At 37.7% G+C, this 22813-nt stretch overlaps 1 protein-coding gene across 1 annotated transcript in view; it reads left to right on the top strand.

Moving 5' to 3' along the window:
* Positions 1 to 263: 263 nt before the first annotated feature.
* LOC126253046 (high affinity cationic amino acid transporter 1-like) overlaps positions 264 to 22813 on the top strand; it is a 177528-nt gene continuing 154978 nt past the window's right edge. The window contains exons 1-2 of the mRNA XM_049954122.1: positions 264 to 354; positions 6531 to 6770. Coding sequence (XP_049810079.1) covers positions 6539 to 6770 — 232 coding nt within the window. The 5' untranslated portion in view covers positions 264 to 354; positions 6531 to 6538. The remainder of the gene's footprint in view (positions 355 to 6530; positions 6771 to 22813) is intronic.

Below are 22813 nucleotides of genomic sequence, written 5' to 3'. Positions count from 1 at the left end.
GAACATTGACTGAATAATAAATACCTCTTCAGACAGACCAGGGACCACATGAATTAACAGCTACTTCAATAGATGAGCTCCAAGATTAAATGATATCTCTATCTCAAGGTATTAAACACTTCAACAGTTTACTACTGATAAAATTTGTGCTACTTCAGAAGTTTACAATACACAGGTTGCATCAAGAAGGGAAGAGATAATGTTTCATACCCTGTAGCTATCACTCAGAGATAACAAATGGTCAGATAAACTAATTCATTTAACTAGTAAACATATTTCTTACAGAGTCTTGTTAGTTTGTGGTTTGGCATAAAGTCTGTAACTTATTTCAACCCTGGTTATTACTAGCTACAGGTAAGTGGCCTAGTGATATTTCTAAATAATTATGAAAAGCACGTATGTACTTATTCACTGCTTATAATAGTTGGCATAATTATTTTCATCCACTTGTATTTGTTTAATTGTGGCCATTACTTACAACACACTATTAGGAGACCACTACATTTTTTTCCAAGAGCAACTGCTTAAATCTTTTGGATGCGGAATAATGAGAGTTAATCAAAGTGTAATAGCACCACCAAATATGCATGACTGTGAATCACTTAAGACTACAAAGCCCATTGTAAATTACTTTAAATGCAGTGAAAGAAGAATACACTGCATACAGCAAGATGATGTAAATGTAAGACAAGAATTGTGAAGGTATTTAACATTCTTCAACCATGATAAAACTAGTATGTTTTGATTACCTCAGTGAATGCATTACTACCCATTGTTGACAGTAAAGTGGTTGTATGAAGTATATGTCATGACTGAGACCAGTTAAAACTGCCATGAAACAGAGCAACTAAAAACCACAAACAGGTAAAGTATTTTAAGAATTTAATGCAGGACATACATGACAAATATCTTGCAGCACAGTAAAATAAGAAGCTCCAAAATGAAATCAACTAAAGGTTGAAGGAACTTAGAGCCACTGAGTTGCACTAGATAAGCACAAATGAAAGACAATAAACAGACTAAATTTCGGAACCAGTCATTCTTCCATCTTAGGTCAAGAAATAAGAACATAATAAGTGAAATTACACGTGTGTGTCACCCAGTTTTGTGAGGATAATGAGTAATATAAAATGGACAAATGAACACCCTGGAGCAGTGATCCCATAATGTCAAGTTTTTTTTCAACATAATCGAGTCAAAGGCAAACTCGGCCGAGAAAACTAATAATTTGTGAGACACATTTGCTGGCCCTCATGAAGGTAAATAGTAGCCACCAAAGTTCTCTCTCCACTCTCCACAGTAATGGAAATGCCTGTGATGGGGCATCTGATTGGCAAACAGTTATATGGGACAGTGTCTAGAAGGCCAGTCCTGAAACCTCTGCTGTTTTTTATAAAATATGATACACCTATTAATATTTCTGTTTGCTGATCACTCTAGCTTGATAGCAATGGCTGTTAAGTGAAACATAGGAAATGTATTAAATAATGCAGTTCTAAACAATCACTTGTAGAAAATAAATTCACGCTAAATGACAGTATGACTCAGTTTTTACAGATTTTAACACACAATGCAATTATAATTGATATTTTGATGACACAGGATGGGCACAGGATTAGTGAGTGTGAACCATTCAAATTACTGGGAGTTCAGATAGATAATAACATGTCATGGAAAGCCCATGTTCAGGATCTTGTTCACACACTAAATGCAGCTATGTTTACCATTAGAACAGCATGAAAATTAGCCTACCTTGTCTTATTTCCATTCGCTTATGACGTATAGCATTATATTCTGGGGTAATTCTTCACATTTGACAAAGGGTATTTTTGGCTCAGAAATGGGCAGTTTGAGCAATATGTGGTGTAAGTTTGCAATTCTCTTGTTGATCCCTGTTCAAGAGTCTCAGAATTCTGACATTGGTTCTGACATTAGCTCTGACATTTGCCTCTCAATATTTATTTTCTTTGATGTTGTTTGTTATTAACAATATGAGCTTATTCCATAGAATTGTAAGTTTTTGCTCAGTTAAAACTAGACAGAAATCCAGTTCGCATTGGGATTACATTTCTTTGACTCTTGTGCAGAAAAGTGTGCGCTATTCTGCTGGTGCATTTTCGGGAAGCTACAATAAGAATTAAAAAATGTTATCAGTGATTTTCAAATTTTCAAGACTGAACCTTAGAATTTCCTCATGGTTTGCTCCTATTCTGTCATGAGTTACTGAAGGGAAAAAGAAGCTAATTCATGTATTAAATTGGTGATTATGGTAATATATTTGCACAGCTTGTTATCTGTGTATTATCAGAGTACATTTTATTTTATGTGTTATTACTCTTCTGATATTATTTGATGTATTGACACATTCCATGACTATGGAAATTTGCTCCTCAGTTTAGTCGTATGGAACTAGAGGCGTAAAATAAAATTTTATTAATACATCCCTTGTGTTCTGTGAATTCCATCATGAAAGAGATCTTTCAGGAATGTTGAACAATTCAAGTTACACATTAAAAGGCAGAAGCAGCCACTATTACCAGTGTAAATGATATTAACAATCATTTAAATTAGTTCTAATCTACTCACACTTTTAATTATGTTATATTAGTAACAAAGTAGCTACTTCGAAAAAAGCCACTGATTTACCTTTTACTCTACTTAGCTGCTGTTTTTATGTAGTAGTTCATACTAATTATTTAGCCATTTTTATTACTATTAATATCCTTCAGTGAAAAAGTTCAAACCTGTTTAAAACAAATATTGGTGTTAACCAAAACTACGTCTTAATACATATGAACACTTTGTCTTGAACAGAAATTTAAATAGCTTTTTAAGAGTTGGATATTATCTTGAGAGCTGAAGTCTGGTGTTACTTTTACCTCTTTCCACAACTGATCAAGTGGTGATGGTGGTGATGACCAAACCACATCCTGTTCAAAAACATCTTGCGCATCAACGATGGAGATTAGTGAGATGGTCATGTTGGTAAGAGAAGTCAAGTAACATCTTGGAGTGTGAAACTTAAGAACAGCTGCAAACTGATCTGGACAGTGCATCAATTATTTTCTGCAACTATGTGCTGTTCTCTCAACAAATGCAATAGGCACACAGTTTCTGTAGGCTATGGCTCTCAACACATGCTGCCTGGAGTTGACCATGAATTTTCTTATAGGTACGTTTTAGTAATAGCCATGCTGCTTGTTTTACTGCAGTCTCAAATAATACCATTGCAGAATATCTTCTTCATTAGTAAATACAACTTTTTGTGCCATTCATACTAGCACTTACCTCTTCCACTACATCATCAAGGTGAGCTGCAATGGGATTAAGTGTGGGAGGAAGTATTGCAAACACCAATAAATTTTCCTAGTGGATCTAGATAACACATTGAATGCAACACTAGCTCCAGTTTGTACTGCAGATCTCACTGTGGGAATGTTGCAGGGGCTTACACTAGACTTGCATTTGGGAGGAATAGGATTCTATCCCCACTCCTCTATCATGATTCAATTTTCTGTGGATTCGTGAACCTCTTGATGTGAATGCTTGGCATGTCTAAAATATCATGACCATATTTCTGCTTCATCCTTGTCCAATCCAAACTTGTATGCCATCTCTAATGACCTCATTGCTAACAACTCATTAAACTTCAATCTTTCTCACCTCAGCAACATTTGCTCACCTGATTTCATGGTGCAGGAGTACATGAGTATGCACTACAGCCTGGAACCAGGACAATGAAAATGTGAAATTTCCTCGAACCAATGACCCTAAAATTGATACACAAATGTAACCTAACCTCCAAAGTGTTGGCCAATTCTTTGGAAGGACATATCACCCATCTGCATTACCATAATAAGATGTCAGTGAAATACGAGGTGCGACAATAAAGTAATGAGACTGATTTTCTTTGCAAGATGTGGCAACCCTGCAGGCTTGTGTAGGCACAATATCTTTGACCTTGGTCTATAAGCTGCTTCTAGACCAAGAGGCACATCGATGCAACTGTTCAGTTGCGAGTTGTGCTGTAATAAGTTAACACGTGTTTGTGTGTGTCGTCACAGAAATGGAACCGCATAATATTGCACAATGGTATGCCATTTCTTTTTGTGTTAAATTGGGTGAAAACACAACAACAACTTATGGTAAGTTTCAGAAGGCTTTTGGAGTGCAGGTTATGTCAAGAGCTCAAGTTTTTCATTGGCATGAAGGCAGAACGAATGTTGAAGATGAAGACCGCAGTGGGAGACCATCAACCTCACGGACGGATGTCAACTTGGCCAGGGTGCATGAACTCATATGATCTGACCGAAGAACATCAATCAAGAAACAGTTCATCTAATAGTAACTGAATATCTTGGATTGCTGATAATTGGATTCTGCATCACGATAATGTGCCATCCCATATGCTCTGTCAGTACAGCACTTTTTAACCTCAAAACAAATTTCAGTACTACAACAGCCACCTTATTCACCAGATATCGCTCCGTGCAACTTTTTTCTATTTGCAAGAGTCGAAACAGTGGTCAAGGGACATCATTTTCAAACAACACAAGATGTCCAAAAAACTGTGACGAGGGTCTTGGAGGATATTACAGAAGACGAGTTACAGAAATGTTACCATCAATGGCAGAAGTGCTGGAAAAAGTGTGTGCAATCAGAAGGGAACTACTTTGAGGGTGACAACACTAAACTTGACTAAAATGGTGAGCAACATTTTTTTTTCCACATCAGTCTCATTACTTTTTCGCACCTCGCACAGTAGACTTAAGCATGTGACTGCTATCCTTGTTTAGTCTTGCCAGTGGTGGACACCAAGGAGTGTATAGGTTCCAAGCCAGGGAGCAAAATAATGAACTTCATTTACTGCACTTGAACAACAGAAAGTTCAGAGCACAATGCAAAGCAAGTCCTTGAGATATCCTGGTTCAGTATTCACAATAACAACAGGCAACTACACAGGTGGAAGTGAACTGACAGACAGACTAAACTCAAGGTTGGTGCAGTGTCCTTTAAGCTGGCTCTGTGGTGACAGGGGCAGAAGACAGTGTGTTGAGAGCCAGCCACATATTGGTGACACAGTCACATTGGTTGTTGTCAACTTCTAGATGTGGACTGATGCAGCATGTTATGACAGCATGTGATACAACAATCCTGACATGTATACATTTACAGACCCAGTACAATATTTGATAAAACATCTACTCTTTCACCAAATCAAATGTAGTTATTATAAACTCAATGTTTTCAAGTTCAATATAAGGATTTTACTTCATCCATAGCAATGCACTGTGAATACTAATACTAATAATTACATGTCTTAAGACAGTCGTGTAAAACTGACTCATTCCACGTAATTAAGAACTATTGCAGTTATGATCCATGGAATGCCCCTCCCCCCCCCCCCCCCCAAAAAAAAAAAAGTAAAAAGAAAAAAGAAAAAATCTTCATCTTCCATCAGTCCCCCATGCAAATATCTTTCTACATTTTGTCTTCAGAGATGATCTAACTTCATTTGCCACTAGTGTATGCGGAGAGGAATCAACAATGTGCTTGTGTAAAAGTGCTACATATTACATATATATGACTTGGGCATCTGAAGCCCATATTAAATTATGGACAGCAGAAATTTGATGTTGGTATTAGATAAATGACACTGCCAGTCATTTGAAGCTAATTTTCGAACATTACATTCTATGTGAGGCAATCCTGGTTTTCACATATAATGTGCTTAATTTTTTTCATATTGTTTCATCAATCCTCCAAACTAAGTCAGCTGACATTAAATAAAATGGAAAACTTTATATTTCCAGAAAGCAAATATTTGTGTAATTTATAGAGGCAATGGATTTTGAATAATGATCTTATTTTAGAACTTGATGATTATCAATTTTCTGAAATGAGCCTGTGATTCACCTTTATAAAAGCTTTCTTAGTGGATCACTGAGCCTTAGAAAAGGATAGAACAGTTATGTGCAAATAATTTTGTATCTTATACTATGAATATCTGTTCATTTTTAATGTTACTTATGACTGTCATCAAAGTGTAAATACATTTATATTTCAAGGCAAGTTCAATAGTTCTCAAATCATGTCCTTTGTAGTGTAGATGCAATATTCCTCTAGCATTATGTAATTATTGGATTGAACATTTGCATGGGGAACTATGTTAAAATTTGTCATTGCATTTTACATAAATCAAAATTGCGTTCGGTTGCAACGAAATTACACACCTCCTAATGGAACATTATCTTGTGCCACAACTACATCCTACACTCACTAGTCCTTTACCATATTCCTGGTAGTAATAAAAGGACTACATGAGCTTTTCCAGTAACTCGTACATCACTAGAAATAATTAAAAGTGAGTGTATTCTGGCTCTGTAATTTTTATATCTCATAGGAAAATATTAGTAATCCTTGAAAATATTTCAATGTGTCAAGAAAAAGAATTATTGTACAAATAGCTATATTCCTGTGAATTATATATTAGTTACATTTAAAATCTACAATTTACTTTCCTCTGACAGGTTGCAAGATGTTTGGTTCTTTGCTACAGAAAATGTCTAGAAAAAAACAATTTGATGATACTGATGTTTCTAAGAGTAGTCTAGCAAGAGTGCTTTCACTTTTTGATCTGATTGCACTGGGTGTTGGCAGCACACTTGGACTTGGTGTATATGTCATATCTGGATCTGTGTCAAGGACTGAAGCTGGTCCAGGAATAATAATCTCATTTCTCATTGCAGCTATTGCATCAATGTTTGCAGGTAATTTAAGAACTTTTATCCTTGTACTAAAAATTGATTCCATAATTTTATGAATGGAACTTAACACCTACAGTCTAGTCAGAATTAATCTATAACTTATTTTATTCCATAGAACTAAGGATTAACAAGAACCTTAACTGATGTGGACTTACTAGAAAGATGCATTATAACACACAGGCAGCTATCATAAACTGTTTCTGTATATTAAGTTATTAAGTTACTACAGGTTTCTAGTCAAGAACTCACAGAATCCATAGTTTTTCTGAAACAACAGATGTTAAATTGTACTGAATTTCTTACAATGCACTTTTGATCTAGAAAGCTTTGAAAACTATAGAGTATTTTTCAACATATTCTTATTCCCCTGTGTGGTACAAAATGAAGACCATATCAGGAAGCTCATCATTCATGCACTTACATATACCATCATGAAGGAGAGCCTTTAGTAATATGTAACAAGTCAAATTATGGATTAACTGATAGCAGCAGCCACTGTATACTGCTTTTGTAAAATATATCAAAAACCTGTTACAACTAGTTCTAATCCACGCAAATTGATAAATATAGGAATTACTTTATTCCTGTATAACTTAGTAGAAAAGTAGCTACTCTGGAAAAAATGTCACTTCTCTTCCTCCTGTGCAAATTCAGCTGCTGTTTTTACTTGATGGGCACTTAAAACTAAGCAAGTGTATAACCTTATGCAGGGTGCCATCAGTTGTCTATATATCTGAAAACTTAAAAACAAGTTTAATATTAATGTCATTGTTAGCCAGATTTATACCCTCGAATACAAATATTTCAATAAATTATAAAAGGAATGGCTAATAAGGTAATCTTTAATTTAGCTTTGGTGATTTATATTTTCCTGCCTGAAAAGGGCCATAAGCTTGTTAAAGACTTTTACACCAGGATATAGCACTTCCTTTTGTTTTATTTTTGTTGCTGTTTGTCTTATAATATCTTCTCAATACACTGTTCACTGAACTCATTTGCCCTTCCAAGTCCTTTGCGAGAACAGCACTGTTTCTCCATATACCAAACTGTTCTCTCTGTGGTGGATTTCTACCAGTTTCTCCATTTTTTTTCACAAAAAATGGAATCTACAGGTAAGAAAATCAACAATGTCAGAAAAAACGGATTGCTACTTGCCATAGAGAAGACATGTGAAGTTGTAGACAGGCACAATTAAGACATTCACACTATGTGATCAAAAGTATCCGGACACACCGAAAAGATATATTTTTTCATATTAGGTGCATTGTGTTGCCACCTACTGCCAGGTACTCCATATCAGTGACCTCAGTAGTCATTAGATGTCATGAGAGAGCAGAATGGGGCTGTCCATGGAACTCACGGACTTCAAACGTGGTCAGGTGATTGGGTGTCACTTGTGTCTGTATGTGAGATTTCCATACTCCTAAACATCCCTAGGGAAACATACAGCACGAAAGTGTACAGGCCGACCTTGTCTGTTGACTGACAGAGACTGCCAACAGTTCCAGCATTACCAATGGAGGGCACCACAAAAATGTAAGCCATTCTCAGCCAGGTGTCCGGATACTTTTGAGCACATAGTGTACATAAAGCTTTTGGCCACAACCTTCATCAGTAAAAGAGAGACACACACCATTTACACACACAAGCAAGCACACCTCATATGCTCACAACCACCAAATCCAGGATCTCAGAGTGGAATGCAACTATCATGTTGGATGCAAGCAGCAGGGTCAGGAAAGAGGAAGGGATCATAATGTACAGATGGGGAGAGAGACAAACATTGCCTGGTAGTGTGTGCAGCGACAGTCTTGTGCCAACAGGCACAGCATCAGGATATTGTGGGGCAGGGGGTGGGGAAAAAAAGGAGCAAAAAGGGAGAGGACGGGGAAAGATGGGTGGATGCATTGGCATAGGACTGCAAATAAACATGGCCGAAGATGAGAATGGACAGGAGATGATTGGACAAAGCAGGTGGATTTTATTGGGTGGAGGGTGTGGGGATAGTTTGTTATCATAGGCTGAAGCCGAGATAATTACAGGAGTGGAGAATGTCTTGTAAGAATAACGTCACTCTGCACAGTTTAGAAAAGCTGGTGGTGGGGGGAAGAAACCATATAGTTCAGGTAATAAAGCAGCCATGGAAATCAAGTGTGTTACATTCAGATGCATGTTGTGCCACAGGATGTCTACTTTGCTCTTGACCACAGTTTGGTGGTGGCCATTCATCCTGGTGGACAGCTGGTTGGTAGTCATACCAATATGAAAAACTGTGCAATAATTGCAGCAGAGTTGGTAAATGACGTGGCTTCTTTCACAGGTGGCCCAGCCCCTGATGGGCAGGATAAATCTGTGACAGGATGGGATAGAAAGTGCTGGGTGGGTGGATTGGCAGGTTGTGCACCTGAGTCTCCCACAGGAATATGATCCTTGTGGCAAGGGATTCAGGTTGGAAGTGGCATAGGGGTGAACTGTGATGTTGTGGGGTTTGGCTGGGTGACAGAGCACCGCTTTAGGAACTGAGGGTTTTGGCTTTCACTCTGGATTTGGTGGAGAATTGGTAGGGAGTTTTGGGGATGTGGAAAGCTGAAAAGGTCAGCTAGGCCGGGTTTAGTTCCTATCAGGGGTGGACGAGGAGGAACACTGTGGGTATGATAGGGGTTGGATAGTGGTGTCTGGAGCCAGCAGTAGGATGTCAGCAGGTTTAATAACTTGTAGGTGGTGTCTGGAATGCACTTCCATGTGCTGTGGAGCAAGGAAATCAGTCCCAAAGATGTGATGTAGGAGATGTTGACCTCCTCCTCTCATGGCTCCATCCACACCTCTGTCCACATTCAACCTTCCAACCACCAAAAATGCATCTGAAAGTAACTCACTTGATTTCCATGGCTGCTTTACTACCTGAGCTACCTGGATTGTTCCCTCCACCACCAGCTTTTCTGAACTGCGCAGAGAGGCCTTATTCTTAAAACACATTCTCCACTCCCATAATTATCCCCACCTCAACCTATGGTAACATACTATCCCCACACCATCAGTCCAACAGTATCCATCTGCTTTGTCCTATCATCTCCTCCCCATTCTCGTCTTCCACCCTGTGTATTTACAGTCTCATACCAAAGCATCTGCCCATCTTTCACCATCCTCTCCTTTTTTGTTCCTTTTTTCCCCACCGTCCACCCCAATAGCTGAGTGGTCAGCGCAGCAGTCTGTCACGCTAAGGGGCCTGGGTTTGATTCTCGGCGGACTCGGAGATTTTCTCCACTCAGGGACTGAGTGTTGTGTTGTTGTCCTCATTATCATTTCATCATCACCAGTGGAAGGCAACGGGAAACCACCACTGGAATCACTTCCCTAGATGCTCATGCGGTGGACCTCTCTGACGAGGCTTCCCCCATGGCAAGACCTGCCATAAGGCAGAACACAAAGTTAAGTTTTTCCCCACCTCCCTGCCCCACAATCTCCTGATGCTGTGCCTATTGGCACAAGACTTTGTCCCTGCACACATTACCAGGCAGCGTTTCTCTCTTTCTCCAGCCGTACACTACTATCCCACTCCCTTCCCTGCCCACTCAGATTGCTGCTTGCATCCCACATGATAGTTGGATTCCGGCCTGAGATGCTTGAGATGATGGTCTTGTGTGCATGAGGTTGCTTGCTTGTGTGTGTGAATGGTCATGACCATGATAAAGGCCATGAGCAAAAACTTTATGTAAATGTCTTTTAATTGTGCTTGTCTGTAGCTTGACATGTCTTCTTAAGGTAAGTAGCAATCTGTCTTTTCCCACATTATTAATACTATTTTCTTCTTGAAATATGTGGATATTCTACCTGTCTCATGTACCCCACACACAGGTGGAATAATTTAATCATGACTGGCACTTCAAAGGATCTTAATAACTCTGAAGAAAAGTCATCTACTCCAAGGTCCTAGTTTCTGCTTAGTTCTTTCAATGTTTCACCAAATTTTCTTGCAGCATTATATCTACCATCTGATCTTCAATTTAATTCCCCTTCCCTTCCTATAATATTGTCTTTAATTATTTTCCCTAGTGAAATGATTCTGTTTGTTCATTCTGTATTTCAGCATTCCCTTCAATTAGTACTGCCTTGCCACACGAGCTCTTAATATTCATATTACTGCTGTCTGTAACTCAACACCTCCTCTATGTGCATATTGTTTCCATTGCAGCCTGGACCTTCCATGGTTTAAATTAAATGTCTTGTGAGTTATCCAGAGATTTCTGTTGTGCCTTGTCCTTTCACCAGTTTGATTCTATGCAGTGTCCTCTGTTTCATCTCTCAAGGCTACCCATTAGTCTTTTCTTGTGTTCCTTACCATTGTTTCAGCCAGTCATTGTGTAATATTTCCCTTGAAACTCTCAAGTACCTCAGCTCCTTGCAACTTACCAGGCCCCATCTCCTTAATTTCCTACCTTTCTGTAGTTTCTTTAGATTTAACGTACGGTTCATAACCAACAAATTATGGCTGGAGTCTACCTCTGCCCATGAAAATCTCATTACAAAATCTCTGTCCTACCATTACGTAATATATATAAAACCTTACAGTGTCTCCAACTGTCTTCTGCATATAGAACATTCTTTCTTGATTCTTAAATCAAATGTTTGTGTTAATTAAATTATGCTCTGAGAAAAACTGCGCCAGGAAGCTTCCCCTTACATTGCTTTTTCCCAATCAATGCTCTCTTCCTTTTTGCTCCTCTCCTTTTCATGCTGTCAAACCTGCTATCACAATTAAATTTTTGGCTCCTACAACTATCTAACAAATTTCATTTATCTCATGATCTGTTTTATGAATCTCTTCCTCATCTGCAGAGCTAGTAAACTTACAGGCTTGTACTACTGTGTTGGGTGTAGGTTTCTCATCTATCTTGGCTACAAAAATGTGTTCACTATGCTTGTCTACTCCTATTTCAATCATTATTAGACCCAGTCCTGCATTACCCCTATGTATCTATAGCCCTGTACTTACCTGATTAAGGAATTTTATATTCCATCTCTGATGCATAAGATCCCAGTTTTGTTTTTCCTGATGATGACAGCCTTCTGAGTAGTCTCCCCCTGGATATCTGAGGATATCTATTTGACCCTCAGAATATTTTATGCAAGAGGATGCCATCATCAAGCCATGCAGTAAGCTGCAGTCCATTCAGTAAAATTTTGTTTGTGGTTTACTCTTGTTTTCAGCTGTTCACAGTACCAAAATAAAAAGGCCATTTGGCTAATGTTTCAAGGCTAGATCAGTCAATCATCCAGTATGTTGCCACTGGAACTACTGGAAAGCCTGCTGGTATTCTTCAGGAAACAGTGGTTCTCCTGTCCTGTCCACAGATACCCCTCTGATGTGTTGCATCTATTGAACAACTATCTGTATCACTGAGGGATGCAAGCCACCCCATCTCAGTAAGTTCCATGGTTAAAAGGGGCTAGAACAGCTTTTATATGTATAAATAGGTGTACTCTCTGCTGATACCCAGAGTTCATCTCCACGTCTACTTTCACACATGTCCAATAAATATATTTTCAGTTTGAAGTGATACCCTGCCTTCAAACTGATAGTTGATTCCCAATTCTATGTGACAAAATTTAGTGGAAGTCTTGTGTATTTGAGCCATAGCTACAATAAGGGTGGCAAAATGTGTCATCATGGGCAGGAACCAAAGTACAAACAGTACAATCACAGTCTGAATTGCCAAGGTACCAATGGATACTAAAGCATTCATGAGTTAGAAGCACATCATGCATCCAGCAGTGTTTTCAGGAGACGCTGGCTAGGATCTGACAAAATGGATAGAAGGTTTCAACTGTGACGCTAAATACATGGTTGACCATTAAACTTACAACACCACAAAAGGTTGCAAAAACAAAATTTTACTTAATGTGTGTATACACCATAATAGGATGTATGTATGATAAAATTTGTATGTGATTTGTGGGGATACAAGGCACATACTTGAAACACAGAGCTGCCACCTCTGGCAGGAGTAATAATAGCTCTAACCAGTTTGAGCATTGAGTGAAACTGAACATGGATGACAGATAGGGTATATGGTTTCCACACTTCAAGGTGAACTCAAAGGTCACCAGTCATAGTGTGTAGTGAGTGGTGGTGTGCTAGATGTTTAGCAACTCAGGACTGGATGTTTTCAGTAGATGAGAGATCTAGAGAATTTCCAGGTCAGTGCAGCAGTTAAACACACTATTTTTTGAGGTAGGTCAGGATAGCACAGGCAACATGCAGTCTTTTAGTATGTTGAAAGCCAATGTTATGGAGACACCAAAGATGTGGCACAGCTACCAGTCTTAACATGTCATAGAGGTAGCACTTTCTGTTCAGATGACCAACTATGCAAACCAGAGATGATTATTTTGTGGGATCACCTCTGCTGTATTTCCTGGGATCTCCAGTATTACAGCAATTTTTTAAATCTTCCCAGCTCCCCATATACTGCATATTTTGTCAGTGATCACTTTTACAAATATTAATTGATGAATTACTATTAGTAGTTCAAACTTCTAGACAAACAGATCTCAAAAAGTTTTTGTAAAATAATTGATACTGTCAAATAATTTATTTGTGGAGTAGGAGTTGCCACCAAAAAGTCTTTCAAACTCCATTTGAATTGTGCTTTGTCTGAAACTGAACTCTTAATGGCTCTTGGCAACTTATGGAAGATACGTGTTCCTGAATATTGGACCTCCTTTCTGGACCAAGGTAAGTGATTTCAAATCTTTATGTACATTGTTGCTTATTCCTAGTATTGATATTGTGTACTGAGCTGCTGGCTTGAAAAAGATACATATTACTTACAACAAACTTCATTAATGAATGAATATTCTGAGAAACAGTAGTTAGTAGTACTTTGAATAGATTTGGCATGTTGTTCTTAAATTTACCCCACAAATGAGTCTTATTACATGCTTTCACCAACTAAAACCTTTCTCTTAGTTTATGGCATTACCCAAGTATGATACCATATAATAAAGTATTTATATCTCCATTGTCAGCCATTCCAAGAAAATGCAATGTAGCCTTGTAGCTGAAATTTATTGCAACTAAATCTCCCTTAAAATTATGGTCAGATGTTGGTCATCTCCATTAAAACCATGATCAAATGATTGTTGCCCTACGCATAGCCAGTGGCACCTCATACCACCATGACAGGTTCTTGGCCTGTAAGACAATTATGAATGCACGCCAACAAAATTCATGCTCCTCAGAGGTTCCACACACAGATCAACTGCTGTCATTGGCCAAGTTGAGTTTTATCTTAAGTTATTTGTGTAATCAATCTCTTATCAGTGGAACATTTCCAGACTGGCTAAAATATGCAGAAGTTAAGCCGCTTTACAAGAAGGGGGATAAAGAGATACAATAAATCTATTGACAATTTCACTTTTACTGGCTTTCTCAAAAATATTTGAAAAGGTTGTGTTCAAGCATCTCCTTAAGCATCCGAGTACAAATAATATATTGTCCAAGTCACAGTTTTAATTTCTTAAGGGTTCTGATATAGAGAAAGCTATTTACACTTATAATGAGAATGTACTTGATTCATTAGATAATAAATTAGAGGCTACTGGCATTTTCTGTGACCTGTCAAAAGCCTTTGACTGTGTGAACCACACCATTCTCTTCAGTAAATTAGAATATTGCAGCAAAACTGGTAGTGCTGCAAAATGGTTTGAGTCTTATCTAACTAATAGGAAACAAAGTGTGTCATTGCAAAATACCTGTGCAGTAAGCAGTCAGTCTTCATCAGACTGAGATTTAATTTCAAGTGGTATTCTTCAAGGTTCCATCTTGGGTCCATTGATTTTTCTTGTGTACATTAATGACCTCTTGTCTGTTGCATTGCCAGATGCTACATTTTTTTCGTTTGCAGATGATTCAAACATTGCAATTATTGCAAGCATAGATTTAGAAATAGCTGCTAATCAAATTTTCACTGATAGTAATAAATGGTTTAAAGCTAATTCACCATTATTCAACATTGAAAAGACCCACTATATGCAGTTCAGAACCTGTAAGAGATTTACTTCCAGCATGTGTATAACATATGAAAACATGCAAATAGAAGAGGTTGACAGTGTTAAATTTCTGCGACTACAACTCGATGATAAATTCAGTTGGGAAGAGCATACCACAGAATTGCTTCAGCACCTAAACAAGTCTGTATTTTCAGTGAGAATGATGTCAGATGTAGGAGATATAAATATAAAAAAAACTTTGCATAATTTGCCTACTTTCATTCTATTATGTCATACGGGATCATATTCTGAGGTAACTCATCAAACCGAGCAAAAGTTTTAAGCATGTAATAAGAATAATTTGTGGTGTAAATTCAATAACATCATGCAGAATCCTCTTTTAAGGAACTTTTTAGTCTAACCACTGCTTCTCAGTATATTTATTCCTTAATGAAATTTGTTGCAAGAATTATATCTCTATTTCCAACCAATAGCTCAATACATAGTATCAATACTAGGAATAAGAACAATTGACATAAGGCCTAAAATCACTTGCTTTGGTCCAAAAAGGGATCCAAAATTCATGAACACACATTTTCAATAAATTGTCAGCAACAATTAAAAACTTGGTTTCAGATAAAGCACAGTTTAAACAGAGTTAGAAAGACGTTTGATAGGCAACTCCTTCTACTCTATAGATGAAAATCTTAACAGAGACTGTTAGTGCAGCTTAAGTAAAAATGTCTGTTAGATTTCAATTTTGACAGCACTTTGTCAAAACAGTCAAGATTATGTATTTTGTGTATGATAAATTTATTAATAGTGCATAACAGTGTTTGATTCTGACAGCGTGTTAATTCTGCAAATATTAGCTGTTCCAGTTTACTGTATTATACTCACCTAGTTTGACAATCTCCCGACAAATGACCAGGGTAGTAAGTATTACTTTCAAAAGTTTTATGTTTTTTATGTTATACTTCCTGACATGTTCCACACCAATAAGAATCATCTCATTTTTTGGGTCTGAGAGATGAAAACCGAATCTAATTCAATCTAAAAACCACTGTTAGTGCACCTCTTTCTGTTGCTATGTCAAGGGAAGCTGTAAAGGTGTGTGCTCCCCAGACATTGTTGCACTATCTTTGTGGTGCTATAATTCTGTTGAATATAATCTGCTCTTTTTGTCAGTCTGACATGGATTATAAGCTTCTGATTTATATTTAATGGCTCTAGACAAGAGGTACTTTGTCCATCATGATCTAAATTGTTCCATAGCCATATTTGTAACATAGGAGACAATTTTGACTACAGTATAAATTGCTTCAAATTATCCATATCTTTTCATTTCAGCCTTCTTGCTTATCGGCATCTACATATATATCCCACAAGCTAACAGACAGTTTGTGGCAGAGGGTATTTATCCTTTCCCATCTCTGGTTCCATGTTCCATTGCCAAATGGTGCTTGGGAAGAATGATTGTCTATAGATCTCCATATTAGCTCTAATTTCTCAAATTTTCTTATTATGGTCATTCTACAAGACATATGTGGAATGAAGTAATACATTGCCCAACTTACCAGAATGTCGTCTCTCCTGATTTCAATGGGAGCCTCTCCACAATTCATACTGCCACTCTTGTAGCCTCTGACACGAGTTTGTTGAACATCTCTGTAATACTCTTGTGCTAACTACATGATCCCATGATGGAATACACTGCTCTCTCTCTCTCTCTCTCTCTCTCTCTCTCTCTCTCTCTCTCTCTCTCTCCCCCTCTCTCCCCCCCCCCCTCTCCCCCTATCCACCATCTGCCCCCTCTCTCCCTCCAACCTGTAATGCTGTAATGTACAGGTGTTGGACTGATGAACAATGTTCAAGAATCAGTTTCAGTTGAACAAGTGATTTCTAAGCCACTTCCTTCATGGATGAGTTACATTTCTTTAAGATTATTCCCACAAATCTCTGCCTGACATCTTATTTTCCTACTATTTGTTTCATGTGGTCATTCCACTTAAGGTCACTCCAGATAGTTATTTTTAGAAATTTTATGGTAATTACTGTCTCCAGAATTTTGTCACCAGTAGTGTAATTGTACAGTAATGGTATTTTTCTATGTTTCCACATAATCTTACTTTTATTTACATTCAGAATTAACTGACAATCACTGCACCATCCATCAGTCCTGCAGTGTACCACAGTATTCTGCTGTTGCTACCTAAATGCATCATCAGCAAACCACCTTTAGGATTATTGATTAGATCATTTATATTTTATGAACAGTAGCAGTCCTACTGGAACTTCTTTGCGGTACTCATGAAATGACCTTTACGTCTATCAGTTTCATGTTGAGTTCTGTCTGTAAGGAAGTCTTTAACGCAGACACAAATCTGGTCCAATACTGTGAAAGTTCCCATTTTCTTTTCCTTTTTTTTAATAACTAAATGGCAGTGCAGGACTGTAGGAACAAGGCACTGACCTGAGTGCTGATGTCTACAGAGCTGTGGATCTCATAGAACAACAGAGCAAATTGAGTCCCAAAAGATCTCCATTTGCTGAATCCATCATGATTTTTATGGATGAGATTTTTGTTTTCCATAATACATCATAATATGAGGTCTGTTCAAAAAATTATGGAATATTTGTAATTGTGCACCAATGGCGTGTTGGAGCGAAATGCAGTTGGCATCCCTGCACATGCCTGTATTTAATGTGTAACTGCTGGAAGTTTCATTGTTGTATGTCTGTTAGTTATTGTTCAGTGCTGTATTGAGCAGAATGTTGTGTTGCACAGTTTGCGAATTTCAAGATGGCGGAGTTAGAGAAGGGATGTGTCTGCATTAAACTTTGCATGAAACCCAAGAAAACCTTTACAGAGACACATGAATTGCTGCAAGAAGCGTACAGTGATCAGTGCTTAAGCCATACTCAGTGTTACAAATGGTTCACATGGTTTAAAAATGGCTGGATGGAAGTTAAAGATGACCCTTGTTCAGTGCGCCCTTTGCCATTTACCAACAACGCTCATGTCAGGAATGTTAATGAAATTGTGTGTGCCAACTGAAGGCTGCCTCTTGGAATGCATTGCATTGCCGCCAAGTTCATCCCATGGCACATGAGTCAAGACAAGAAAGACGTTTGCCTCACAATCTGTGAAGAGCTTTCAGATCACGCAAATGAGAACGTGATGTCCCTTAAAAGAACCATATCTGGTGATGAGGTATGGGTCAATGGTTATGATGGTTAGACCAAGGTTCACTCTTAACAATAGGTCAGGAAAGGTTCTCGAAGACAAAAAAAATCTCAGTAGGTTAGGTCAAATGTCAAAGCTGGAACTGAAAGCTGGCTAAAGCCAGTTATAAGTTCAGCCAAAATTTTTGCTAAGAACCTAACGGTGTTCCGAAAGGATAGGCTAAACACGGTTGGTGGTGACGTGTTTGTTGTTGTTATAAGTAGTTTTGAAATTGAAGTAGATACTTCCTGTGAGTTAGTATGGGCAGAGGTCATTGTTGGCAACTGGAATAAAATATTAATTGTATCCTTTTACCAACCACCCAATTCAGATGATACAGTTGCTGAAAGGTTCAAAGAAACCTTGAGTTTGATTTCAAACACATACCTGACTCGTATGATAATAGTTGATGCTGACTTTAATTTACCCTCAATATGTTGGCAAAAATACATGTTTAATTCTGGAGGTATGCATGAAACATCATCCAAAATTGTGCTAAATGCATTCTATGCTAATAATTTCGAGCAGTTAGTTCATGAGCCTACACTAATAGTAAATGGTTGTGAAAACACTCTTGACCTCTTAGCAACAAATAATCCTGAGTTAATAACGAGCATCAAAACCTATCGTAATCCCCAAATCCTTGAAAAATAAGTGGAAAACTAGACCTATTCAAAAAAGCAGATAAAAATTCACTTGATGCCTTACTGAGATACAATCTCCACTCATTACAAATTAATAATATAAGTGTAGACCAGATGTGGCTTAAATTCAAAGAAATAGTATCAGCAGCAGTTGAGAGATTTATACCAAATAAATTAACAAATGACGGACGTGATCCTCCTTGGTACACAAAATGGGTTAGAACACTGTTGCAGAAACAACGAAACCAACATGCCAAATTTAAACAGACGTAAAATCCCCAAGATTGGTGATCTTTTACAGAAGTTTGAAATTTAGCATGGACTTCAATGTAAGATGCTTATAACAGTTTCCACAACAAAACTTTGTCTCCAAATCTGACAAAAAATCCAAAGAGATTCTGGTTGTATGTGAAGTATGTTAGCAGCAAGAAACAAATCAGTGCCTTCTCTGCGTGATAGCAACAGAGGTACTATCGAAGACAGTGCTGCCAAAGCAGAGTAGAAGACGAAGTAAATATTCCAGAATTCGAATCAAGAACTGCTGCTAACTTGAGTAACGTAGAAGTAAATATCCTCAGAGTAGTGAAGCAATTTAAATCACATAACAAAAGCAAGTCTTCTGGTCCAGACTGTATACCAATTAAGTTCCTTCTGGAGTATGCTGATGCATTAGCTCCATACTTAACAATCATATACAACCATTCACTCGACAAATGATCCATACGGAAAGACTGGGATGTTGCACAGGTCACACCAATATTCAAGAAAGGTAGTAAGAGTAATCCACTAAATTACAGGCCCATATTGTTAACGTTGATATGCAGCAGAATTTTGGAACATATATTGTGTTCGAACATTATGAATTACCTTGACGAAAATGGTCTATTGACACAGAGTCAACATGGGTTTAGAAAAAATCATTCCTGTGAAACACAACTAGCTCTTTATTCACATGAAGTGTTGAGTGCTATTGACAAGGGATTTCAGATCGATTCCGAATTTCTGGATTTCCGGAAGACTTTTGACACAGTACCACACAAGCAGCTCATAGTGAAATTACGTGCTTATGGAATAATGTCTCAGTTATGTGACTGGATTTGTGATTTCCTGTCAGAGAGGTCACAGTTCATAGTAATTGACGGAAAGTCGTTGAGTAAAACAGAAGTGATTTCCGGTGTTCCACAAGGTAGTGTAATAGGCCCTTTGCTGTTCCTTATCTATATAAATGATTTGGGAGACAATCTGAGCAGGTGCCTTCAGTTGTTTGCAGATGATGCTGTCGTTTATTGTCTAATAAAGTCATCAGACTATCAAAACAAACTGCAAAATGATTTATAAGAAATATTGGAATGGTGCGAAAAGTGGCAGTTGACCCTAAATAGCAAAAAGTGTGAGGTCATCCACAGGAGTGCTAAAAGGAACTCGTTAAACTTCGATTCATGATAAATCAGTCTAATCTAAAAGCCGTAAATTTAACTAAATGCCTAGGTATTACAATTATGAACAACTAAAATTGGAAGGAACACATAGAAAATGTTGTGGGGAAGGCTAACCAAAGACTGCGTTTTATTAGCAGGACCCTTAAAAAATGTAACAGACCTACTAAGGCGACTGCCTACACTATGCTTGTCCATCCTCTTTTAGAATACTGCTGCATGGTGTGGGATCCTTACCAGATAGGACTGGCAGAGTACATCAATAAAGTTCAGAGGTGGTCAGCACGTTTTGTATTACCGTGAAATATGGGAGAGAGTGTAACAGAAATGATACAGGATATGGGCTGCACATTATTAAAAGAAAGGCATTTTTCGTTGCGACAGAATCTTCTCACGAAATTACAATCACCAACTCTCCTCCAAATGCGAACATATTTTGTTGACACTGACCTACATAGGGAGGAATGATCACCATCATAAAATAAGGGAAATCAGAGCTTGTACAGAAAGATATAGGTGTTCATTCTTTCTGCACACTATACAAGATTGGAATAATAGAGAATTGTGAAGGTGGTTCGATGAAGATGAACCTCTGCTAGGCACTTAAATGTGATTTGCAGAGTATCCATGTAGATGTAGAAAGCCATGCTGATAGTTTCCTGTAACTTTGAAGGATTAGTTCATCATGAATTGTTGCTGCAATGACAAACAGTTAATTCAAGGTATGATCAGGATGTGTTGAAATGTGTGTGAGAAAACGTGAGAAGGGAATGATTTGAAATGTGGTGAGACAATTCAGAGCTCTTGTATCACGAGACAACACACCTGTAGATTCATCCCCATTAGTGTGTGACTATTCCACAAAAAACAAAATCCTCCATACTCTCCAGACCTGGCCCCTGCAGACTTTTTTTATTTCCAATGTTGAAAACCCCATTGAAAGGACAAAGATTTGCAGTGATAGATGAGATCCAGCAAGAGGTGTAGCAAGATTTCTTCTGGAAGTGGAAACGACATTGGGAGCAGTGTATCAATTGTGGAGGATAGTATTTCAAAGGAGACCATGTACAATGAGTAAAATAAGTAAAAGGTAAGCATAGAAAAATTTTGTGAACAAAGTTCCGGAATTTTTTGAACAGTCCTCATACATGAGCATAAAACATGGTCCACAATTCTACAGCAAATTTATGGTAGAGATACAGATGTATAATTATGTGCATACATCCTATGACCCTTCTTGAAAATGGGAATGACTTGCACTTTTTTCCTGTCGAAAGGTTCTCTGTGTCTGGAAGGGGAGAAAGTGGTTTCACAGGATCTTTGCAGGATCCTACAGATACCTCATCTGGTCCAGATAATTTTTCTCTACATACTGATTGTAGTAATTTGCCAATATCTGCCATTTTGATGTTTGTACAATGACTGAAAGCATATTATGATCTTCTGAGGTGAAACAATTTTGGAAGACCAGATTCAGTATTTCAGCCTTCTCTCTGTTATCTTCCATTCCCATTCCTGTATGAGTGAATGAATAGAGGAATTCAACCCACTTATTGATTTTATGTTGAAACAAAACTTCTTAGGGTTTTCAGTCAGATCAGTTGACAAAATTTAACTTTCAGTGTCATTGAATGCTTCTCTCATTGCTCTCTGCAAACTCATTTTTGCTTCATTCATCTTTTGCGTGTGAGTTAGGTTTTGACTTGTTGTAGTTGTGTGATGAAACCCTTTGTTTATGTAGCAACTTTCTAATATGGCCGTTAAACCATGGTGCATCTTTCCCATCCCTTAAAATCTTTGTCGCGGCATACTTACTGTCTGTGGCATATCAAAGATTGCTTTTGAATTTACTTTATCAGCTTTATTGTGCAATTCAAATTTTGCACTTGGGTTCCAGTTCCAAATTACATTATACTGATCATGTTCTAGCAGTCATTTGATGCAAGTTTCACATACAAAGAGCGTTCCATTTTTGTATGGTTTTAGCCATGCTATCCTCGTGTTAGCATCATTCACTCAATATATTATAAAGGTGATTTCTTGCAAACAAAACTGGAAATTTGTGAAGGTCCCTGAATTCTGTTTTGATCCACTGAATTGTATTGGAAATTGGTCTTCAGTATATTTTGAAATTTTACAATTACTTTGGTCCTAAGAACACTTTGTAGTTCTGATGTTGCACTTGGTTGATGACAATAATAATTATGTTTAAAACCACCACAATAAGAGAAGTTGACCCATTGGGCATTTTTCAAGGAGGTTTGGCTGTTACTCGCAGAGTGATTGGAGCAACAGGTTGTGGTTTGGCTGACAGGTTCAGATTACACTGTGAATATTAATTTCTGAGAAATATTATGGTGGCAAACTGATTGTAGTAGAGAAACATAATATTAATTTTTTGTTTCTTATTCAGCCTTTTCAAATCACTTTGTGACATGTGCCTGCTTTATCTCTTCATTTGATGTCCTTGGTGCCAAAGTAATGCGTTGCTGTACTGGCTGAAAAATGCCGGGTGGAAGTCAAACACAGACTACTGTAAGTGATCTAGCCACCAGGTGCACATTTGCATTTTACAGTTGTTTGCTTTCACTTTCTACAACTCCCCATATACACATTTAATATGGCCAGTGCAATATTGTTTAACTTTCAATAAGCCTCATTAATAGTTGGCAGACAAACATCCATGTATTGCTACAATTGTTTACTATTGAAAATCAACGAGCACTAAAAACCTAACCACATAGTTCA

Source organism: Schistocerca nitens, chromosome 4, assembly GCF_023898315.1.
Source record: "Schistocerca nitens isolate TAMUIC-IGC-003100 chromosome 4, iqSchNite1.1, whole genome shotgun sequence".
In the NCBI taxonomy this organism is placed as follows: Eukaryota; Metazoa; Arthropoda; class Insecta; order Orthoptera; family Acrididae; genus Schistocerca; species Schistocerca nitens.
This window is presented reverse-complemented; position numbering and strand designations above follow the sequence as displayed.